This window comes from Chrysochloris asiatica, unplaced genomic scaffold, assembly GCF_000296735.1.
Source record: "Chrysochloris asiatica unplaced genomic scaffold, ChrAsi1.0 scaffold00210, whole genome shotgun sequence".
NCBI classification, from domain to species: Eukaryota; Metazoa; Chordata; class Mammalia; order Afrosoricida; family Chrysochloridae; genus Chrysochloris; species Chrysochloris asiatica.
In genome coordinates this window covers 4,227,378-4,246,251 of record NW_006408728.1, presented here as the reverse complement: position 1 = coordinate 4,246,251, position 18,874 = coordinate 4,227,378, and the positions used below count along the sequence as shown (strand labels likewise).

General features: G+C 37.4%; 1 protein-coding gene across 1 annotated transcript in view; it reads left to right on the top strand.

Moving 5' to 3' along the window:
* Positions 1–18,874, top strand: part of HMCN1 (hemicentin 1) — a 665,929-nt gene that overhangs the window by 491,151 nt on the left and 155,904 nt on the right. The window contains exons 48-53 of the mRNA XM_006872707.1: positions 4,940–5,131; positions 7,568–7,741; positions 10,903–11,016; positions 11,819–11,964; positions 15,914–16,064; positions 18,361–18,555. Coding sequence (XP_006872769.1) covers positions 4,940–5,131; positions 7,568–7,741; positions 10,903–11,016; positions 11,819–11,964; positions 15,914–16,064; positions 18,361–18,555 — 972 coding nt within the window. The remainder of the gene's footprint in view (positions 1–4,939; positions 5,132–7,567; positions 7,742–10,902; positions 11,017–11,818; positions 11,965–15,913; positions 16,065–18,360; positions 18,556–18,874) is intronic.

Genomic DNA, 18,874 nt, shown 5'->3' with positions numbered 1-18,874 from the left:
GACTAGAAAGCAATAGATTTCTTGCTTCTGCCACAGATTCCCCCAGCTGTGAGCCTTCCAGCCTTCTAAGTATTCCTTTATATGCAGTTCAGAGTTCTGGGACCAGCCCCTGAACCTGCTTGGTCAGGTATTCTGTGTTGTTGTTGGCGGAGCTCTCTGCTATACGTCCACCCGATCCGCCATTTTGTTTGTTGTCCTCCAGTTTTCTTTTTTATGTTTCAAATATATTTCTTATATTTCAAATATAAGAAAGAGACAGGTGCTTGGTGGCATTGTAGATAATAGGCATTATTGATGATGGATATTCCCCAGGGATAACAGTATCCCTTTTCTTAATATGTTCACATCTAAAAAAATTTTAATTCTAATTCAAATTTTGTCATTTTTAAAGTTGAATCAGTGTCCTGATGCTGTGCTGTAAGATAAGTTCTGGACTGCTAACCAAAAGGTTCAAACCTGCCAGCTGCTCCTTCAAAACCCTATATAGGGTAACTATGAGTCAGAACCAACTTAACAACATTGAATCAGTTTGAATTATCAAAATAAGCATATTTTTATAAAGGCCATTCTCAAGTTTGTAGCTGGTCTTGCAGTTTTAAAGGAACAACAATTGTGACCCATAGCATTTTGTGAAAAGCTTGATATTGAAGGAAGCATCAATGAGTTTCTTCTTTCATTACTTACGCGCCTTTCATTTGTAATAAATTGAAGTAAGCAAGAAAATGTTTTCTGGCTTGTTAAAGAGGCAGACATAAAGTGTATAATATATAATATTAATCTCTTCATGGAGTCCCAGTGTAGAGCTGCTGTGGGTTAATGCCCCAGACCGCAAAGCTGTTTGAACTGCAGGGTCAACAGTTGAAGCTCACCAGCTGCTTCTCAGAAACCCTATATACAAGGTTGATATGGGTTGGAATCCACTCAACGGTACTTAACAACAACATCAACTACAATCTGTTCTTAATTTTTCTAGAAACAATTTAGCAATTCACAGCTTCTCTAGAGACCAAAACCCAAACCAAATCTGTTGCCAGATGCCTGCACTTTAGAGCATCTTCATTGTAAGCCTTCCAGCTTTAAGATTACATCATCCTAGCCATTTTTGGCATCCTGGTATGGTGCTGTAGGATAAGCACTGTACCACACAAGGTTGGTTTGAACCACAAGGTTGGTGATTCAAACTCACCAGCCGCTCCTCAGGAACCCTATATAGGGTCACTATGAGTCAGAACCAACTCGATGGCACTTAACAACAAGAAACCCTTTTTATAGCATAATTTGATATTTTGATTAAAATTTTTTAAATTCTTTGGACAATTAAAGTCCCATTTAAAAACAAATATAAGAGATATTTTCCCTATGTTGTTGTTGGTGGTGGTTGCTGTTGAATTGATTCTTCCTCATGATAACACCATATATAGAGAGTAGAACTGCTTCAAAGGGTTTTCAAGACTGGACCTTTCAGAAGTAGAATGCCAGGTCTGTCTTCCAAGAAAGACACCTCTGGGTGAGTTCAAAATGCCAACCTTTCATCTAGTAGTCTAGGCTGTGATTATTAATGAGATAAATGATTATCTATCTACCTACTTATGCTAGAAAATCTGGCTTAAACTCAAAATGCATGCTTGTTGAATTGTTTACTTAGGGATTTTAATTTTTGTAAATTTTTTCTCAAATGCATGAAATTTCCTGTAAAAGATTATGAATACAAAGGCACTCATTAATAATCATCTTTATAAATGCATGCTGCATTATTTTCAAAATACTCTGTTGGGTAAGTTTCACAGGACCCATAGATATATGGGTTTACTTACAGACTCTAAATTTTGTTTTATTTACCTATATTTCTTTAAGGAGCTCTGGTAGCGTAGTGGTTACAAATTGGGGTACAAACTGCACGGTCAGCAGTTCGAAACTACAAGCTGTTCTGTGGGAGAAAGATGAGGCGTTCTGCTCCCGTAACAGCCTTGGAAACCCTGTACAGGGTCACTATGAGTCGGCACTGACTCCACAGCACACAGCCACCACCACCATATGCTAGGGCTGGTGACACTATAAGTTAGGCATTGTGCTGCTTACTGCAAGGTTGGCAGTTCAAACCCACTAGCTACTCCAAAGGAGAAAGATGAGTCTGTCTGCTACTGTAAAGCTTTGCAGTCTCAGAAACCCCATATAGAGTCACTATGAGCGGAAATCAAGTTGATGGCAGTGGGTACACGAGCACCACATGTTTTGATTATTGCAGCTTAATAGTGCTTTTTTAAATTGGGGCAGGTGAATCCTCTATCTGTGTGGTCCTTTTTAAGATCATTTTGACTAGTGAAATATCTTCACTTCAAAATGAATTTGGAATTTTTCTGAAAAAAAAAAGGTAGGATTTTGATAGGATTTATATTAAATCTTAGATTAATTTGTATAATGTTGACATCATAATAATATTAAGTCTTCTAATCCAACTATTCTTTCTGTCACTGTTTTCCCTTTACTGATTCTGTTATTGTTGATGTTAAGTGCTGTTGAGTCAGTTCTGACCTATAACAACTCTGTACAGGGTTTCCAAGGAATGACTGGTGAGCTTGAATAGCTAACCTTGTGGTTCAAACTGACTTACATTAATTTAGGACTCTCATAATGTGTATGCTGATGTCCCACAAATCCCTTAGGCTCTGTTCACTTTCCTTTTTTTTATCTTATTTTTCTTTTTGCTCTGACTGGTGTGGTGCTGTAGGATCAGCACTGAACTGTGAACCATGAGGTTGGCAGTTCAAACCTACCAGCTGCTCCTTGGAAACCCTGTACAGGGTACTTTGAGTCAGAACCAACAACAACATATTCAAGTTAGTGATTCTTTCTTCGGCTGTTTAATCCTTCTGGTGAATTTCTCACTTCAGTTACTGTGCTTTTTAGCTCCAGAATTTCTGTTTGATTTCTTCTTTATAATTTCTATCTCTTTATTGATAGTCTCACTTTACTCATACATCACTTTCCTGATTTCCTTTATCCCATTTTTATGTTTTCCACTGTTTAGAAAATATATGTAGTATAATTTTTAAATACATTTAGCTACTAAGTCTAATGTCTATGCTTCCCCAGGGATTATTTCAGTTGCTTTATATTGTTTTTTTAAATAAATTTCCTTTGTTGTTACTTTGTGTATCTTGTTATTTTGTTGTTGAAAATGGCATATTTAAATACCATAATGGGCACTCTGAACAACAATCTTCTTTTTCTTCTAGAGTTTCATACTCTTGTTATGAAAGTATAGTTTTCTATTTTCAAACTACCCCCTCTCCCCAATACCTATCATGTATTGTTACTAATGTTTCTATTCTCTTTAGGTTATGCTCAGTCAGTATTTTAACAGAGTCGGTTTCCATGATCACTGCTGCTTTTCAGTGCCATGGGGTTGGCTCTGACTCACAGCAACCTCATGCGTAACAGAAAGAAACACTGTCCTATCCTGACCTATCCTCACACTTGTTATTATGTTTGAACTCCTTGCTGCTGCCACTGTGTCATCCTCCTTGGGGTTCTTCCTCTTTTTCACTGACCCTCTATTTTACCAAGTATAATAGATAAAGTCTTACCATGCTGGTTTCTGTATCTTTCCATGAGTACGAAGATCTACAAAAGCAAAACAAAATGCAAAAACACTTTTCTTCAGATCTTTATGGATTGGCTCTGTAGAAGGAATTTTTAAATGCTTAGCCATATCATTTAAAACTCCTGCTTTCACTGAGCATAGCGGTGTAGGGTCTTCTCAGGTCTCTTCTGAGTACTCATTGTGTTTTTGGTGCGAACTTGGCTTCCTGAATTTGTCAGCGTAAAGAAGTGCTTTTGGATGCCTTAATTTCCTAAGAAAACTATCCCAGCCTGCCCTACCAAGGATATAAGCAGTGTATTATATGTCTTGACAATAATCTCTTGTTTCAAGTGGCTGTGGGGTTTTCATTTGTCTTACAATATTTTTGAGCAATGTTGTTATTAAGTGCCATTAAGTTGATTCCCACTCTTAGCAACCCTGTATAGAGTTTGCAAGGAGAGACTTGTTGGTTTCCAAGGAGTGGCTGGTGGGTTTAAAGTACCAACCTTTCAGTTAGCAGTCCAGTGCTTATGTTATAGTGCCACACCAGAATGATACTTGCCACTTTCCATCCTGAACTGAGCTCTGAGTTAGGTGACACAAAGATGCGGTGGTGGTTATATGCCATGGAGTTGGTTCCGACTCATAGCCATGCATAAATCCTTCATGTAACCTGAAGATAGGTGATATCAGATAAAAAAATTATAATTTGCAATTAATGTCTGCTCTACTACCTCTGGATCTGAGAGCCAGAATACAATACTAGGAACATAGGCTATAGTCTTCAAGAATGCTGCGAACCTGGAGAGGCAGCTGGGACAAATGCAGGTAAAAATGCTGCAAAGCTTTTCTACCTTTCTAGTTGCTTTTTTCTTCAATCAGCAATCTGTTGGTGACAGTAAACCTTTGACTATTTTCCATAGTTCTGTCAAAGATGACTTTGATAATTTCTGCTTTTTTGATGTTTCTATGGAGGGATTGAAGTTTGGACATGCTCAGTATCAATTTAGTTGGCATCACACCTTTCCTTTTTTTAAGTACCATTGTGATAAAATACTTAACTCTAATAGTCCCAGGTATGGTCAAATAAGTTAAGCACAAAAATAAATTTAGAACCTTTAAATTCATAGATATGCATAACAATTCACATTGGATAGCTATTAGTAATATATGTATACTTTAAAATTATGACATAATAATTACTATAATAGGCTATATTTACAAATTTGTTTAAAAATGAGTAACTGTATAATGAGACAGTTAAAAAAAACACAAAAGAGTGAAAATACCCTCTTTCACTATTTATTGATTGTGATTACTAGCCAATTTTCAGAATTTTGTTTTTTTTTCATATAGGAAATCCAGTACCTGAAATAACATGGCACAAAGATGGGCAGCTCCTCCAAGAAGATGAGAGCCACCAAATTATATCTGGTGGCCGCTTTCTTCAAATCACCAATGCCCAAGTGTTACACACTGGACGATATACATGCTTTGCTTCTAACTCAGCTGGTGACAAGAGCAAAAGTTTTAGTCTTAATGTGCTTGGTAAGTATAGGCTTTGCTTCAAAGTCTTAAAGAATCACACGTGATACACACTAAGTTTATTTGTTTCTTTTTCCTAGTACATGGTGTTTCTACAGTTGCATTTCATTATATAAAGAGGACCAATTTTGTATACCTTTGCTGCTTTTCTTCCATTTGTTATTAGTTAATTCTCTCATAAATTTATTCATTACATACGGAACACTTGCTATGCTACAGGCACTTCGTTTTGTACTAGGGGTGCAAGGTAGACATGAAATTATTGTTGTTGAGTGCCTGTAAGTCAGTTCTGACTTCATAGCAACCCTGTATAGTATTTCCAAGGAGTCGCAGGTGGATTTGAAATGCCAGCCATGTGTTAGCAGTCCAGTGCTTATACTACAGTGTCATACCAGGACTCCAGACATTAAATGTTGTTGTTATATGCTGTTGCACCAGTTCCTACTCACAGTGACCTGTATAGCGTTTCCGAGGAGTGGAAAGTGGGTTTGAACTACCAAAGTTGTGGTTCGAAGTTCAGTGCTGATCCTAGAGCACCACACCAGGAGTCCAGACATTAAATAAGTAGTAGTGTGGTCACTCATCTCTGCCAGGAAATTTGGAAGACAACTGTCTGGCCGACTGATTGGAAGAGATCAATGTTTGTGCCCATTCCAAAGAGAGGTGACCCAACAGAATGCGGAAATCATCGGACAATCTCTTTGATATCTCAAGCAAGCAAAGTTTTGCTCAAGGTAATACAGAAACGGCTACAGTCATACATTGACAGAGAACTTCCAGAGGTTCAAGCTGGATTCAGAAGAGGCCGTGGAACGAGAGATATCATTGCTGATGTCCGATGGATCTTGGCTGAAAGCAGAGAATATCAGAAGGATGTTTACCTGTGCTTTATTGACTACGCAAAGGCTTTTGATTGTGTGGATCATGACAAGCTATGGACAACATTGAGAAGTATGAGTATTCCAGAACACTTAATTGTGCTTCTGAGAAATCTGTACCTAGACCAAGAGGCAGTTGTTCGAACAGAACATGGGAACACTGAAAGTTTTAAAATTGGGAAAGGTGTGAGACAGGGTTGTATTCTTTCACCATACTTGTTCAACCTGTATGCTGAGCAAATAATACGAGAAGCTGGGTTCTATGAAGAAAAACGTGGCATCAGGATTGGAGGAAGACTCATTAACAACCTGCGATATGCAGATGATACAACCTTGATCGCTGAAAGTGAAGAGGACTTGAAATATTTACTTATGAAGATTAAAGAGCACAGCCTTCGATATGGATTGCATCTCAATGTCAAGAAAACAAAAATCCTCACCACTGGACCAATAAACAACATTCTTATCAATGGAGAAAGGATTGAAGTTGTCAAGGACTTCATTCTTCTTGGATCAACTATCAACACTCGCGGAAGTAGCAGTCAAGAGATCAGACGACGTATTGCACTGGGCAAATCTGCTGCACAGGAACTTTTTAAAGTATTGAAGAGCAGAGATGTCAGCTTGAGGACTAGGGTGCGCCTGACCCAGGCCATTGTGTTTTCAATGGCCTCATATGGATGCGAAAGCTGGACAGTGAATAAAGAGGATCGTAGAAGAATTGATGCCTTTGAGTTGTGGTGTTGGAGGAGAATACTGAGGGTGCCATGGACTGCCAAAAGAACCAATAGATCTGTTTTGGAAGAAGTGCAGCCAGAGTGCTCCTTGGAGGCCAGGATGGCTAAGCTTCGTCTCTCCTACTTTGGACATGTAGTCCGGAGGAAACAATCGTTGGAGAAGGATGTCATGCTGGGTAGGGTGGAGGGTCAGAGAAAAAGAGGAAGACCTCCAACGAGATGGATCGGCCAGGTGGCATCACTGATGGACTCGGGGGTGGCAGCGGTGGTGAGGTTGGCCCAGGATCGAACATTGTTTCGTTCTGCTGTGCATGGAGTCGCTATGAGTCGGTTCCGACTCGATGGCACCTGACAACAACAACAACAGTGTGGTTCTGTATGATAAGCACCTATTTCCTTATTTACCTCTCATTGTTTGTGTCTCCTCTACCCCAAATCCCTTCATATTTTTACTCATCTTCCATATTTCTCCTGCTAACTACCAATAATCCATTAAGGCTCACTTTTAACATCTCCTGTAGGAGACTTTCTCTGGTAAGTGTTCTCACACCTCATATCTGAGTTAGAATTTAACACCACATCCCCATACTTCCTGTAGCAAAATGCCCCATACTTCCTGTAGCAAAATTGACTCTACTACATTGTATAAGGATCTCTCGTTTATGTGAGGGACCTCACTGCTTTTGTGTCAAATATGAAAAAAAATCAATTGGTTTCTGATTCTGTGAGGGAATAGAGTTGCATAAATAAATGCAATGGAAGATTAAAAATGCACAGAACTTTCTATATATATTTCTTTGATCAATTTTCCTATCTGTTTTTAGTGTCTCCTACAATTGCTGGTGTGGATAGAGATGGAAGCCCTGAAGATGTCACTGTTATTCTTAACAACCCCACTTCTTTGGTCTGTGAAGCTTACTCATATCCTCCAGCTACCATCACCTGGTTTAAAGATGGAGCTCCTTTAGAATCAAATCGAAATATTAGGATTCTTCCAGGTAATTAGTTTACTTCAGATTCTTGAGACGCATTTCCTCCACTATTATTATATTGTTGTTGTTAAGTGCTGTCATGTCAGTTCCAACTCATAGCGACCCTGTATCTATTTCTGAGGAGCAGCTGGTGGGTTTGAACTGCTGACCCTGATTCTACAGCAACACAGAAAAGCAGAATTGTTACTTTAGTTGTTTTATAAGAGTGCCATGTTGCTGGTTTTGTAATGTTCTGATATAAGTTTTAAATTGTTTGCATGTATCTTTTAATCTAAGGTACTTCAGATTAGATTACTACCTAAATAAAAAGATACCTTAGTTACCTTATTTATTTTTGTGTGGTACTGTAGGATAATCTATTAATGTGCTCAATAGGTTAATAATAACATGTTGTTGTTGTTATGTGCCGTCGAGTAGGTTCCGACCCATAGCGACCCTGTACAGGGTTTCCGAGGGTGTAAATCTTTACGGGAGTAGAAAGCCTCATCTTTCTCCTGCGGAGCAGCTGGTAGTTTCGAACCGCTGACCTTAAGGTTCGGAGCCCGATTCGTAACCACTACGCTACCAGAGTGCACTGGATAATCTATAATATACTAAATAGATTAATAATGACATAGGCCCTGGAATGATAACTACAAAGTCAGTGGTTCAAACCCACTAGCCACTCCTTGGAAACCCAGTTCAGTCAGAACCTACTTGAAGGCACTTAACAACAATAAAATAAATTAAGCCTCATTGTCATGGAGTCAATAACAAATTGTAGTAACCCTTCAGAAAAGAGTCAACTGCCTCACAGGGTTTCCAAGGCTGTACGTCTTTTTTGTTTTTCTTTTTTTAACTTTTTATTGAGAAATGGGTGAAGGTTTACGACAAGATCATCAGGTTTACTTTCAACAAATCATACACTTTGTTTCATCTAATGATTGCAATCCCCTCCCATCAACAACAGTTACCCCACTTCCTCCCTATGGATCCTATTTCCATTCCACCCACCTTCCCATCCCTTCTAGATTTTGTTCTTAGTAAAATGTTGCCCTTTTGATTTTGGATGATTGACTATTACATGGTGAGTATACCTTACTAGTTTGTGTTGTTGTTGTTAAATACCTTCGAGTCAGTTCCGACCCATAGTGACCCTGTCTAGGGTTTCCAAGGAGTGGCTGGTGAGCTTGAACCACCCAACTTGCGTTCAAACAGCTTTGCAGTCTGGCACATGAACCCACCGCGCCACACCAGGACTCCTGGTGGCACTGTGGGCTAATGCGTCAGATTGCAAAGTTGTTTGAACTCCAAGGTTGGTGGTTCAAGCTCAACAGCCGCTCCTTGGAAACCCTAGACAGGGTCACTATGGGTCTAAATCAGCTCAGCGGAACTTAACAACAATAACATACCTTACTAGTGTTGTTGTCCCCCTTATATACCTATCTACTACTTGTCTAAAAATTGGGCCACGAGGATGAGTTCCTTTCCACGCCTGAAAGGTAGTTGAGGACTATAGTCTCAGGTTCCTGCAGTCTCTTTCTGATCAGTAAACCCAGTCTTTTTTTTTTTTAAATAAGTTGAGTTTTGGTCCACATTTTCTCCTGCTCTATGCAGCACTCTTTAATGTGATCCCTTTCCAAGGCTGAAAACTTTTACTGAAGCAGACGGCCACATCTTTTTCCTATGGAGTGGTGCCACTGGCGGGTTCATACTGCTGGCCTTTTAGTTAGCAGATGAGAGTTTAACCACTGCTCCCCCAATGCAATTAATTGTTAAAATATAATAAAATGTTGAATGGCAAAATGGGTATAAATTAATATTTTCCAGAATTGAACATTAAAGGATTGCTAGTAACTAGATAAAGAGAGTTTACTTGTTCCTCCTTAAGACCTAGCCTTAACTACGGAAACAGAAATTAAAGGTATGATCACTGGCTTTAAGAAATTCAGTTTTATGCAAAGGAGAGATAATATATGTGAAAAGTTCATTAGCAACACATAGTTGTGAATTTTCATGGTACGTGAATAATCATAGAATAAAATAAAGGAGCTCTGGTAGTGTAGAGGTTACAAATCGGGATGCGAACCTTAAGGTCAGTTCTAAACTACCAGCTGTTCCACGGGAGAAAGATGAAGTGTTCTGTTCCCATAAAGATTTAAAGCCTCGGAAACCCTGTACAGGGTCGCTATGAGTCGGTTCCGACTCCACGGCACGTAACCACCACCAAGATAAAGGGGAGTGGTTGTTGTACCATCCTTCAGACTCAGAGTGTACCTAGATAGGGTTTCTCGTAGTCACTGTGGACTCAAGTGGGCAGAAAAAAATCTTAGCTGCAGAGTCAGAACGTGAATCAGACTTTAAAGGCAGTTGTAGAATATAGCTTGTTAGAAGTAGATTAACAGAAATTTCAGATCCAGTGGAGGCACTAGTATTGGAAAAGTCCAAAGCAACAGTGGCCTAGCCATATGCAAAGGGTAATAAGTAGACCTTTCACCAACCAACTTGAGTGGAAAGAATGTGTGGGATGGAATGGGATGTTAGGAGAGAAAGTCAGGAAGGTAAATTGGAATCATGTTTAAAATGTCTGGATTAAAGAACATTAACTTTATACATGAATGATTTTTGAGGAAGAAACTAGCATAGTAAAATTCCGTTATAACAATATAAAACTCACTACCATCAAGTCAATTCCAACTCATAGTAACCCTATATTGGATTTCTGAGAATGTAAATCACTATAGGAGCAGACTGCCTCAACTGTCTCCCATGAGCAGTTGGTGGGTTTGAACAAACAGCCCTATAGTTGGCAGCCCAGCATCTAACCCACAGCACCACCAGGGTTCTTTTTTAGCAAGGTGGTTTCAACGTAAACCAATAGATGAGAGGAGGAAGAGGATTAAAGCAGAGAATCAGATTATAAAGAAGGGTCTTGGCTAGAATAGTGTACAGACGCATGGGAGCCATTACTACAGAAAGCACTTAAGACTTAGTGACTGTCATCACATGCCGTGCAGTTCCCATCTGTATTGTAGTTTGTCTTATGTCAAATGTTTCTCACAAAATTGGCTGATATAAAAAGAAATATGCTAAGAGAAAGAACGAAAACTGTAGTAATTTGAGCAAACACTGCTGCCACTGTGATTTTTGAGATGCTTTGATCTGTTGTTCTTTTGTATTGTTTTCAGGAGGCAGGACTCTGCAGATTCTAAATGCACAGGAGGACAATGCAGGAAGATACTCTTGTGTAGCTACTAATGAGGCTGGAGAAATGATAAAGCACTATGAAGTGAAAGTTTACAGTAAGTTCTGAAAGAGCACTATGCTTTCATATCTTAACCATTTCTAACTTTTTAAATTCTGTTTTTGATTATGGGTTCAGAACTATTTGAACTCATCATTTTAAATTGTTGTTTATGCAGCTTGCTTCATTAAGGGTAAAAGTTGAATTAAACATTGTGCCCATGACCTCAATTGCTTAAAGATGTGGGAAGCCCACTTAATTTGCTCATTAACCTCTTGTTGAAGAATGTATCATTGGCACTTCCTTAAGTTTTTCTATTTTTGCTTCTGAATTACCCTCTGGGCTGAATTATGGTTTCTTCATGCACGAAACTTTTTAAAATGCATATGCTCTAGACAACACCCCAAAGTGAGTTATCAGTGACTTTGGGCTCTTCCAATAGAAATTTACCCCTAAACAAAAGGTAAAATTAATACAACCACTAGAGAGGTCCTAAATTCCTGGATGTTTTTCCCTTTACAGGGAGAATATCTTTCTGGTTGATTATTTCCTTTGACTCAGTCTCCTTGATAATCAATAGCATGCTCTTTATGTACCATACTAGGCTATTTGTGGACCTGAAAAAAAACACAACTTCTCTGTGAAGGATTTCAGCCTCAATGACAGTACTGTTTTCCTTCATATTTTGTAGCTGAACATCGCTGTTTTGTAAGATGTTTACTTAGGTCCTTCAAGAAACGAAAGCATAGGAAATGCCTTGATTATTTGCTTACTTTTCTTGATCCTCAATGTGATTTCCATGATATTTTATTGATTTAAAAGAACCAGTATTTTACTCTTTAACATTCATTTTTATGCAGTTCCACCTATAATAAGTAAAGGAGACCTCTTGGGGCCAGGCCTTTCTCCTAAAGAAGTGAAGATCAAAGTAAACAACACATTGACCTTGGAATGTGAAGCTTATGCAATTCCTTCTGCATCCCTCAGCTGGTACAAGGATGGACAGGCTAGTAAAAAAAAAAAAAATTTTTTTCATTTGCTGATGGTTTTGTTAAAGATTAAAATGATCAATTTTTTAAAAATAGTGAGACACAAGTGACTCAAAGAATTAACATTGTCTTTAAAATTAGTACAATTGCCTGCAGGTGGACTGTGTTGTTAAATGCTGTCCAGTCAGTTCCGACTCATAGTGACCCTGTATAGGGCTTCCGAGGAGCAACTGGTGAACTTGAACTACAGATTTTGCAGTTCAAACCAACCTTGCAGCCCAGCGCATTAACCTACAGTGCCACACCAAGACTTTTCGGAAGGAGGTGTTGTCATTAAGTGCCATCGAGTTGGTTCCGACACATAATGACCTTGTGTAGGGCTTCCGAGAAGCAATTGGTGAGCTTGAACCACCGATCTTATGATTCAAACTGACTTCTCAGTATAGTGGATTAACCCACAGCACCACACTAGGATTCCAGATTGATTGTAAACCTACAAAATATCCTGAACCATGTTCAGAAATTTCAGTATTATTCCATCACTTAAAAAAAAAAAATTGCAGGATTGTTTTTGTGCATATTAACAGTTTTCTATGATAATCTGAAAGAACCCTGGTAGCATATATTCATTTATGCATTGGACTGCTAATAGCAAAGTCAGCACTTAGAAGCTACAGGCTGCTCTACAGGAAAAGATGAGGCTTTCTGCTCTTGTAAAGATTTGCACTCTTGGAAACCCTGTATAGGGTCAGTATGAGTTGGAATCGACTAGATAAGTAAATTTTGTGTATTATTGTTGTTGTTAAGTGCTGTCGGGTTATTTGAGACCCATAGTGATTCTGTATAGGGTTTCCGAAGAGTGGCTGGTGAGCTTAAACCGCTGACCTTGTGGCTGAAACCAACTTTGCAGTCCAGCACATTAACCCACATTGCCACAACAGGAATCTAAATTTTGTGTGTAAGAAACACAAAATTAGTGCTAAACCATATTAGAACGCTTTGCATCTCATGGATTTAATAAGCTTATTCAGAACTTAGCTTTGTCTTTTATATAAAAAGGTATCTTTTAAATAGTTCAAGATGAAACCAAACAAGATGGTTATGTATTATTATATGCTAACTGGGAGAAATAAGAAACTTTAAACAACAGGCAGATCTTCACAGTTCTACGGTCTTGACTTTCAGACCACACACTCTTATTTCTCATTCAGCTGATTTTCTTCCATGCAAGCTTTAAAAACATATGTGCTCATGTTGTTATAGACAAAAATAATTTTTTTTTTTTTTAGCTGTTGTTAACACTGTGCTTAATACAGATGTGAAATAGCTAAGCTGATGTTTGTTCATTTTGCACATAATCAACCAAATAGTTTAATTCCAATTGTAAAATTTCAGGTCTTGGTCATGATTTAAGATGAAGGAAAGATATAACTTTATTTTTTTTCAGATCCCAGATGGATTTTGAAATACTGGCAGCTAGAGGGGCAAAAATCAGTGATTATAAAATAAGCAAATTTCATCTGGAAGCCATTGCCAAAGGGAAAACATGGGACTCCCACCATGTTCTGTTTACAATTTCTTTTCTTACTACAGGCACACTTCATAGTACAATATCAATTCTATTTGAGTTTGCTTGGAAGCATAATTTATTTCTCCTTTCAAATTATATTTTTATTTGTACTTTTCTCTAAAACTTTTTCACTCTCTGGAGTTTCTATATATGTATACACACACAAACAAATACACATAAAGACTGATTAAAGGCTAAAATTACACTAAGTAGGAGACAACTTGATTTTTTGGTGTTTTTCTTAATAAGTAACTAAATTACAACTTCAAATTCAGACTCTGGAATTGATCCAATAAAGTTACTTTTGTTAAATTGTGAAATTATTCTGGATTTGGATTGGCCCTCTAGAATGTGTACAAGGAAACACTATTTTTTGTTTGTTTTTCATAAACCATTTCTTGCTATTTCACTCTGTGGATAAGCAATATTAGTTAAGCAAAACAGAGAAAAACATATATAGTTATTGGCAGTATTAGCCAAAAATACCATGATAGAATCTTGAGTTTAATGTATTCATGCTCTGAAGTTTTTCTTTTGGCACAGAAAGTTGAAAGTATGACTCTACAGTACTTAACAACAACATCTTTATTTTATTGGTATAATGGTAATAATGTTCATTTAGTCCCAGAGTATTTCTTGAGTACCTATTACTTGCCCCCAAGTCCTGGTGTGGTGCTGTAGAATAAAGCTCTATACTACATGGTCAGTTTTAACCATAAGGTCGGTGGTTCAAACTCACCAGCTGCTCCATGGACACCCTATGCAGGGTCACTATGAGTTGGAAGTGACTTGATGGCACTTAACAACTACAACATTATTTGTCAGACATTGTTTTGGTAGTGATTATGCGCCGTGAAGTCAGTTCCAACTCATAGAGACCCTGTACAGGGTTTCCGAGGCTGTAAATCTTTACGGGAGCAGAAAGCCTCATCTTTCTCCCGCGGAACAGCTGGTAGTTTCGAACTGCTGACCTTGTGGTTCACAGCCCGATTCATAACCACTATGCTACCAGACACCTTAGACATTGTTTTAGGTCCTGGAAAAACAGCTATGAAATAAACAGAAAAAATTAAATCTTTGTCCATATAGAGTTTGCATTCCAGTTGGGAGAGAGAAAAATTAAACAAATAAACCAATAAAACATAACTTATTACAGATGAGATAAGTGTTATGGAGAAAAGTCATTCAGAGAGAAACATAGGGAGTGTATTTTAATAGGGAAAGCCTCACTGATAACAGCATTTGAATAAACCCTTGAAGAAGCTGAAGGAAACGGATATAATGTGTCCAAGGGGAAAATATTCCAAGAGAGAAAAAGAAGAGCAAGTCCCCTAGGCACTGCAGCTGAAATTCAGTGATCAAGGGAAACAGAAGATGTGAACAGAACAGTAATAGAGGGCCAGACCATAATATCAGAATTAAGGCTTGGAGTACAGCTTCATTTGATGGTTGGGACCCTAAGGACAAGAGGCAAAAATGTATTTCAAAGTAGAGACAAGTTAAAATGTGTCAAATGCCACCTATAGGTTAGGTAAAGATAGTTGACCGATAAATTTAGCAAAAATAGAGAAGACAAAGGCCGGTTTGACACAGATTCAAAAAACATTGGTAGTAAAGAAACTGTAGACAGAAAGTGTATAAAACTCATTTGGTTATAAAGGAGAATTTTTTAAAAAATTGGCTGATAATGGGAGATGAGTTGAAGTCAATAGAGTTTATTCTGTTGTTTTAAGTGGGGAAAATTATACCACTTCATGGTCCAGTAGAAAAAAAATAGATTGATGATAATGTAGATAAGAAAAGGAGATAGGCTAGAAGGATGTCCTTGTAAATCAGGGGATAATTAGAATGGGCAGGGCACTTTAACCAGGGTCAGAGTCTTACCAGGAAAGTATAATAAAAGGAAAGAGGATAAATTGCTGAGGATTTACACAAGGGTGATTATGACTGACTTTTCTCTGGATAAAAAGGGAATAGAGGCCATGATAAATAGGAAAGGCAGAATTGTTCATGAAAATTTCTAGCATTTTCTATAAAATAATCATAAAAGACTTTTAAAAATTAAATTCAATATGGGATTAGTTGAAAATGTTTTTTCCTACATAGATAAATGTATAGCATTCCTAAGAATATCCTTTCTATCATAGAAAATATATAAAGATATCACCATCAATACATGGTACAAAGATCAATGTTATTAGCTATAATTTACAATAAATAAAAATGTGATTGCTCCAAAGTAATCAGTTTAATAAAAATAAATTAAATTATTGTCTTGAATATTTTAAGTTTTATTACTATGTTTTTTACAAAAGTCCTAAGAAATAGCACTTGCATGGTCTCTTAGAAGATAATGTTATAGTGTGAATGCTAATGTTATTACCATTGAATCACAGCCCCTTCAATCAGATGATCATGTTAATATTGCCGCAAATGGACACACACTTCAAATAAAGGAGGCTCAAATATCAGACACTGGACGATATACTTGTGTAGCATCTAACATTGCAGGTGAAGATGAACTGGATTTTGATGTAAATATACAAGGTAATATTAATATGCTTATTATAAATATTTTAACGTATAGGTTCTGTCAAAGCAATGGAAAAAGATTTGACTTGGTTTATTTTAAACAGTGTTTGCTTGTTTTTCTATGGACAACAACATAAAAATCTTACTAGATATTTCAGCTCAAGAAATTAGCAATGAAAATTATCCCATCATTCAGGATTAACCTTTTTTTAAATATAATTTTAATGTGTAAATTTTTCATGTTATCAAATGTATACTTAATTTTACAAGATTGAAACCATGTAATACATGTTTCTTGGTTACAATAGCTTTCCTTTAACAATATATCATGAAGACTTTTCCCCATTCTATAGATTATCTCTTCAGTTTCTTGAAATACCCTTTGAAGCACAAACATTTTAAATTTTTCATTGAAGTCCATTATTTTCATGGTGTTTTTCATTTTTCATGATGTCTGTTTTCTCTTTCCTTGCTCATGCTTTTAGTTCCATTTCTAAGGATCCATTGCCAAATCTAGCATCATAAAGATTTGCCTCTATGTTTTCTTCTAAGAATTTTATGGTTTGAACTCATATTTAGGTCCTTGATCCATTTTGGGGTCATTTTGTACGGTGAAGCCTGTGGGAGCTTGGACTGCGTTGCTTATCTAGGTCTTGCATGTTTCCCCCCTTTGATAGAATATATTCTTACCACTTTTACTTTGCTGAGTTTAGTGGAAAATATTTGAGTTTTTTCTCTAACAGGTTTCTGTCTTACAGATGTTCTGGGTTTTTCAGGTTTTACTGTATATGTTGTAAGGTTGTTATTTATTTATTTATTTTGTGGGGGGCGGTTGTTTTGTTTGGGTTTGGTTTTTTCTTGAGCTAAAAGTTTAGTGACTTTCCCAGATATTTTTTGGAAATCTTATTTTTTTTCATTTTGATAACTGAAATTGTTCCTTTGACTTGTGATCCACGGTGTTTTGACAAACGTTTTCTTGAATATCAGGAACTAAAAGAAGACCAAATAAACACACAAAAGAAACACCTCTCCGAGCCTATGTAGACTGGCTTTGTTCTGAGACATTCTTGGAACACTTAGTTGAGTTTACAGTGAGCTGAGGGAGATCATTGTAAAGTGAAAGTTAAGCATTTTCCAAGTCTTTTTTAAGTATACATATTGTCATATGTTTTATTTTCCAAATTTCTCCATATATAAGGGTGTTTTTAAATGTCCAAATTTCTCAAAGAAACTCTTTCCCAGGGCTTTTCCTTCCAGGCCTTAGACAATGTCTCAACCATTGTGTTTTGCCTAAATTGGATACAGTGTTTTCCATAAATACCTGCTACTTTTTCTCAACAATTAAGTTTCAAGATATATGAAACAGAAATCACCTCCTTGCCTTAGTTCTTTAGGTACTGTCCAGACATCTTAGAACAAACAAGCATAATAATTTATGAATAAGGTCTGTTCTGTTCCTTCTAGAGTCTTTTATCACAATTAAGGAGGGTTATTGATCCAATGGTGAAGATTTTTGTTTTCTCTACATTGAGATGTAATCCATACCAAACACTGTGCTCTTTGATCTTCATCAGTAAATGTTTTAAGTCCTCTTCACTTTCAGCAAGCAAGGTTGTATCATCTGCATATCGCAGGTTGTTCACGAGTCATTCTCCAATCCTGATGCCACATTTTTCTTCATAGAACGCAACTTCTCAGATTATTTGCTCAGCATACAGGTTGAATAAGTATGGTGAAAGAATATAACTCTGTCACACACCTTTCTTAATTTTAAACCATTCAGTGTTCCCATGTTCTGTTCGAACAACTGCCTGTCTATGTATAAGTTCCTCATGAGCACAATTAAGTGTTCTGGAATACTCATACTTCGCAATGTTGTCCATAGCTTGTCATGATCCACCCAGTCGAAAGCCTTTGCGTAATCAATAAAGCACAGGTAAACCTCTTTGGAATGGACACAAATATGGATTTCTTCCAATCAGTTGGCCAGACTGGACCGATAAACAACATTCTTTGTCTTCTAAATGCTATAGCCCTTTCACAGGGAGAGCAAAGTTATAAGCACAGCATCCCAAACCCATATTTCTTTTTCTTCCACAGGAGAACCAGCTCTGACCTACAGTTGCTACCTTTATTGGTTAAATACCTAAGGGCTAGGGTTGGTACGTTTATGAACACTTGAAAATATTTTCACATTATCTGATTTATTGTATTTTTAAATAGTTTTAGTGAGAAGATAGCCAGAACTTGTGTTTAGTGGACGGACACTGGCACTCACATGTGACCAATATTTAATGTCTTTCCTCCATAGTTCCTCCAAGTTTTCAAAAACTCTGGGAAATAGGAAACATGCTTGATACAGGCAGGAGTGGTGAAGCCAAGGATGTGATCATCAACAACCCCATTTCTCTGTATTGTGAGACAAATGCCTCACCTCCTCCAACCTTGACATGGTACAAAAACGGGCAACCTCTGGCCTCCAGTGATAGAGTCCTGATTTTACCAGGTAAGGGTTGTTATGAGTAGAACAAAAATCTTGTTTTAATTTACTAGACAAATTGATGTTGAGGGAATCCTGGAGATATAATTTAACTAAAACTTAGGCTGCCAATGCTGCTCGTATCCATAAAGCTTAGTTAAGAATTAGAAGATAGAATGGAGCACCTTAGTTAACTTTTGAAATTAACAGTAGCATACCACTATCAACTTAAGTCCTTTGTTAAGAGTACTGGTTGCCAGGGCCACAGTTCCGGGATCAGTTCCCTTCCACAGTCTCATCTCACCCCTGATTCATCCTGGATGTGACTCATTTGTTTGATCTCAGG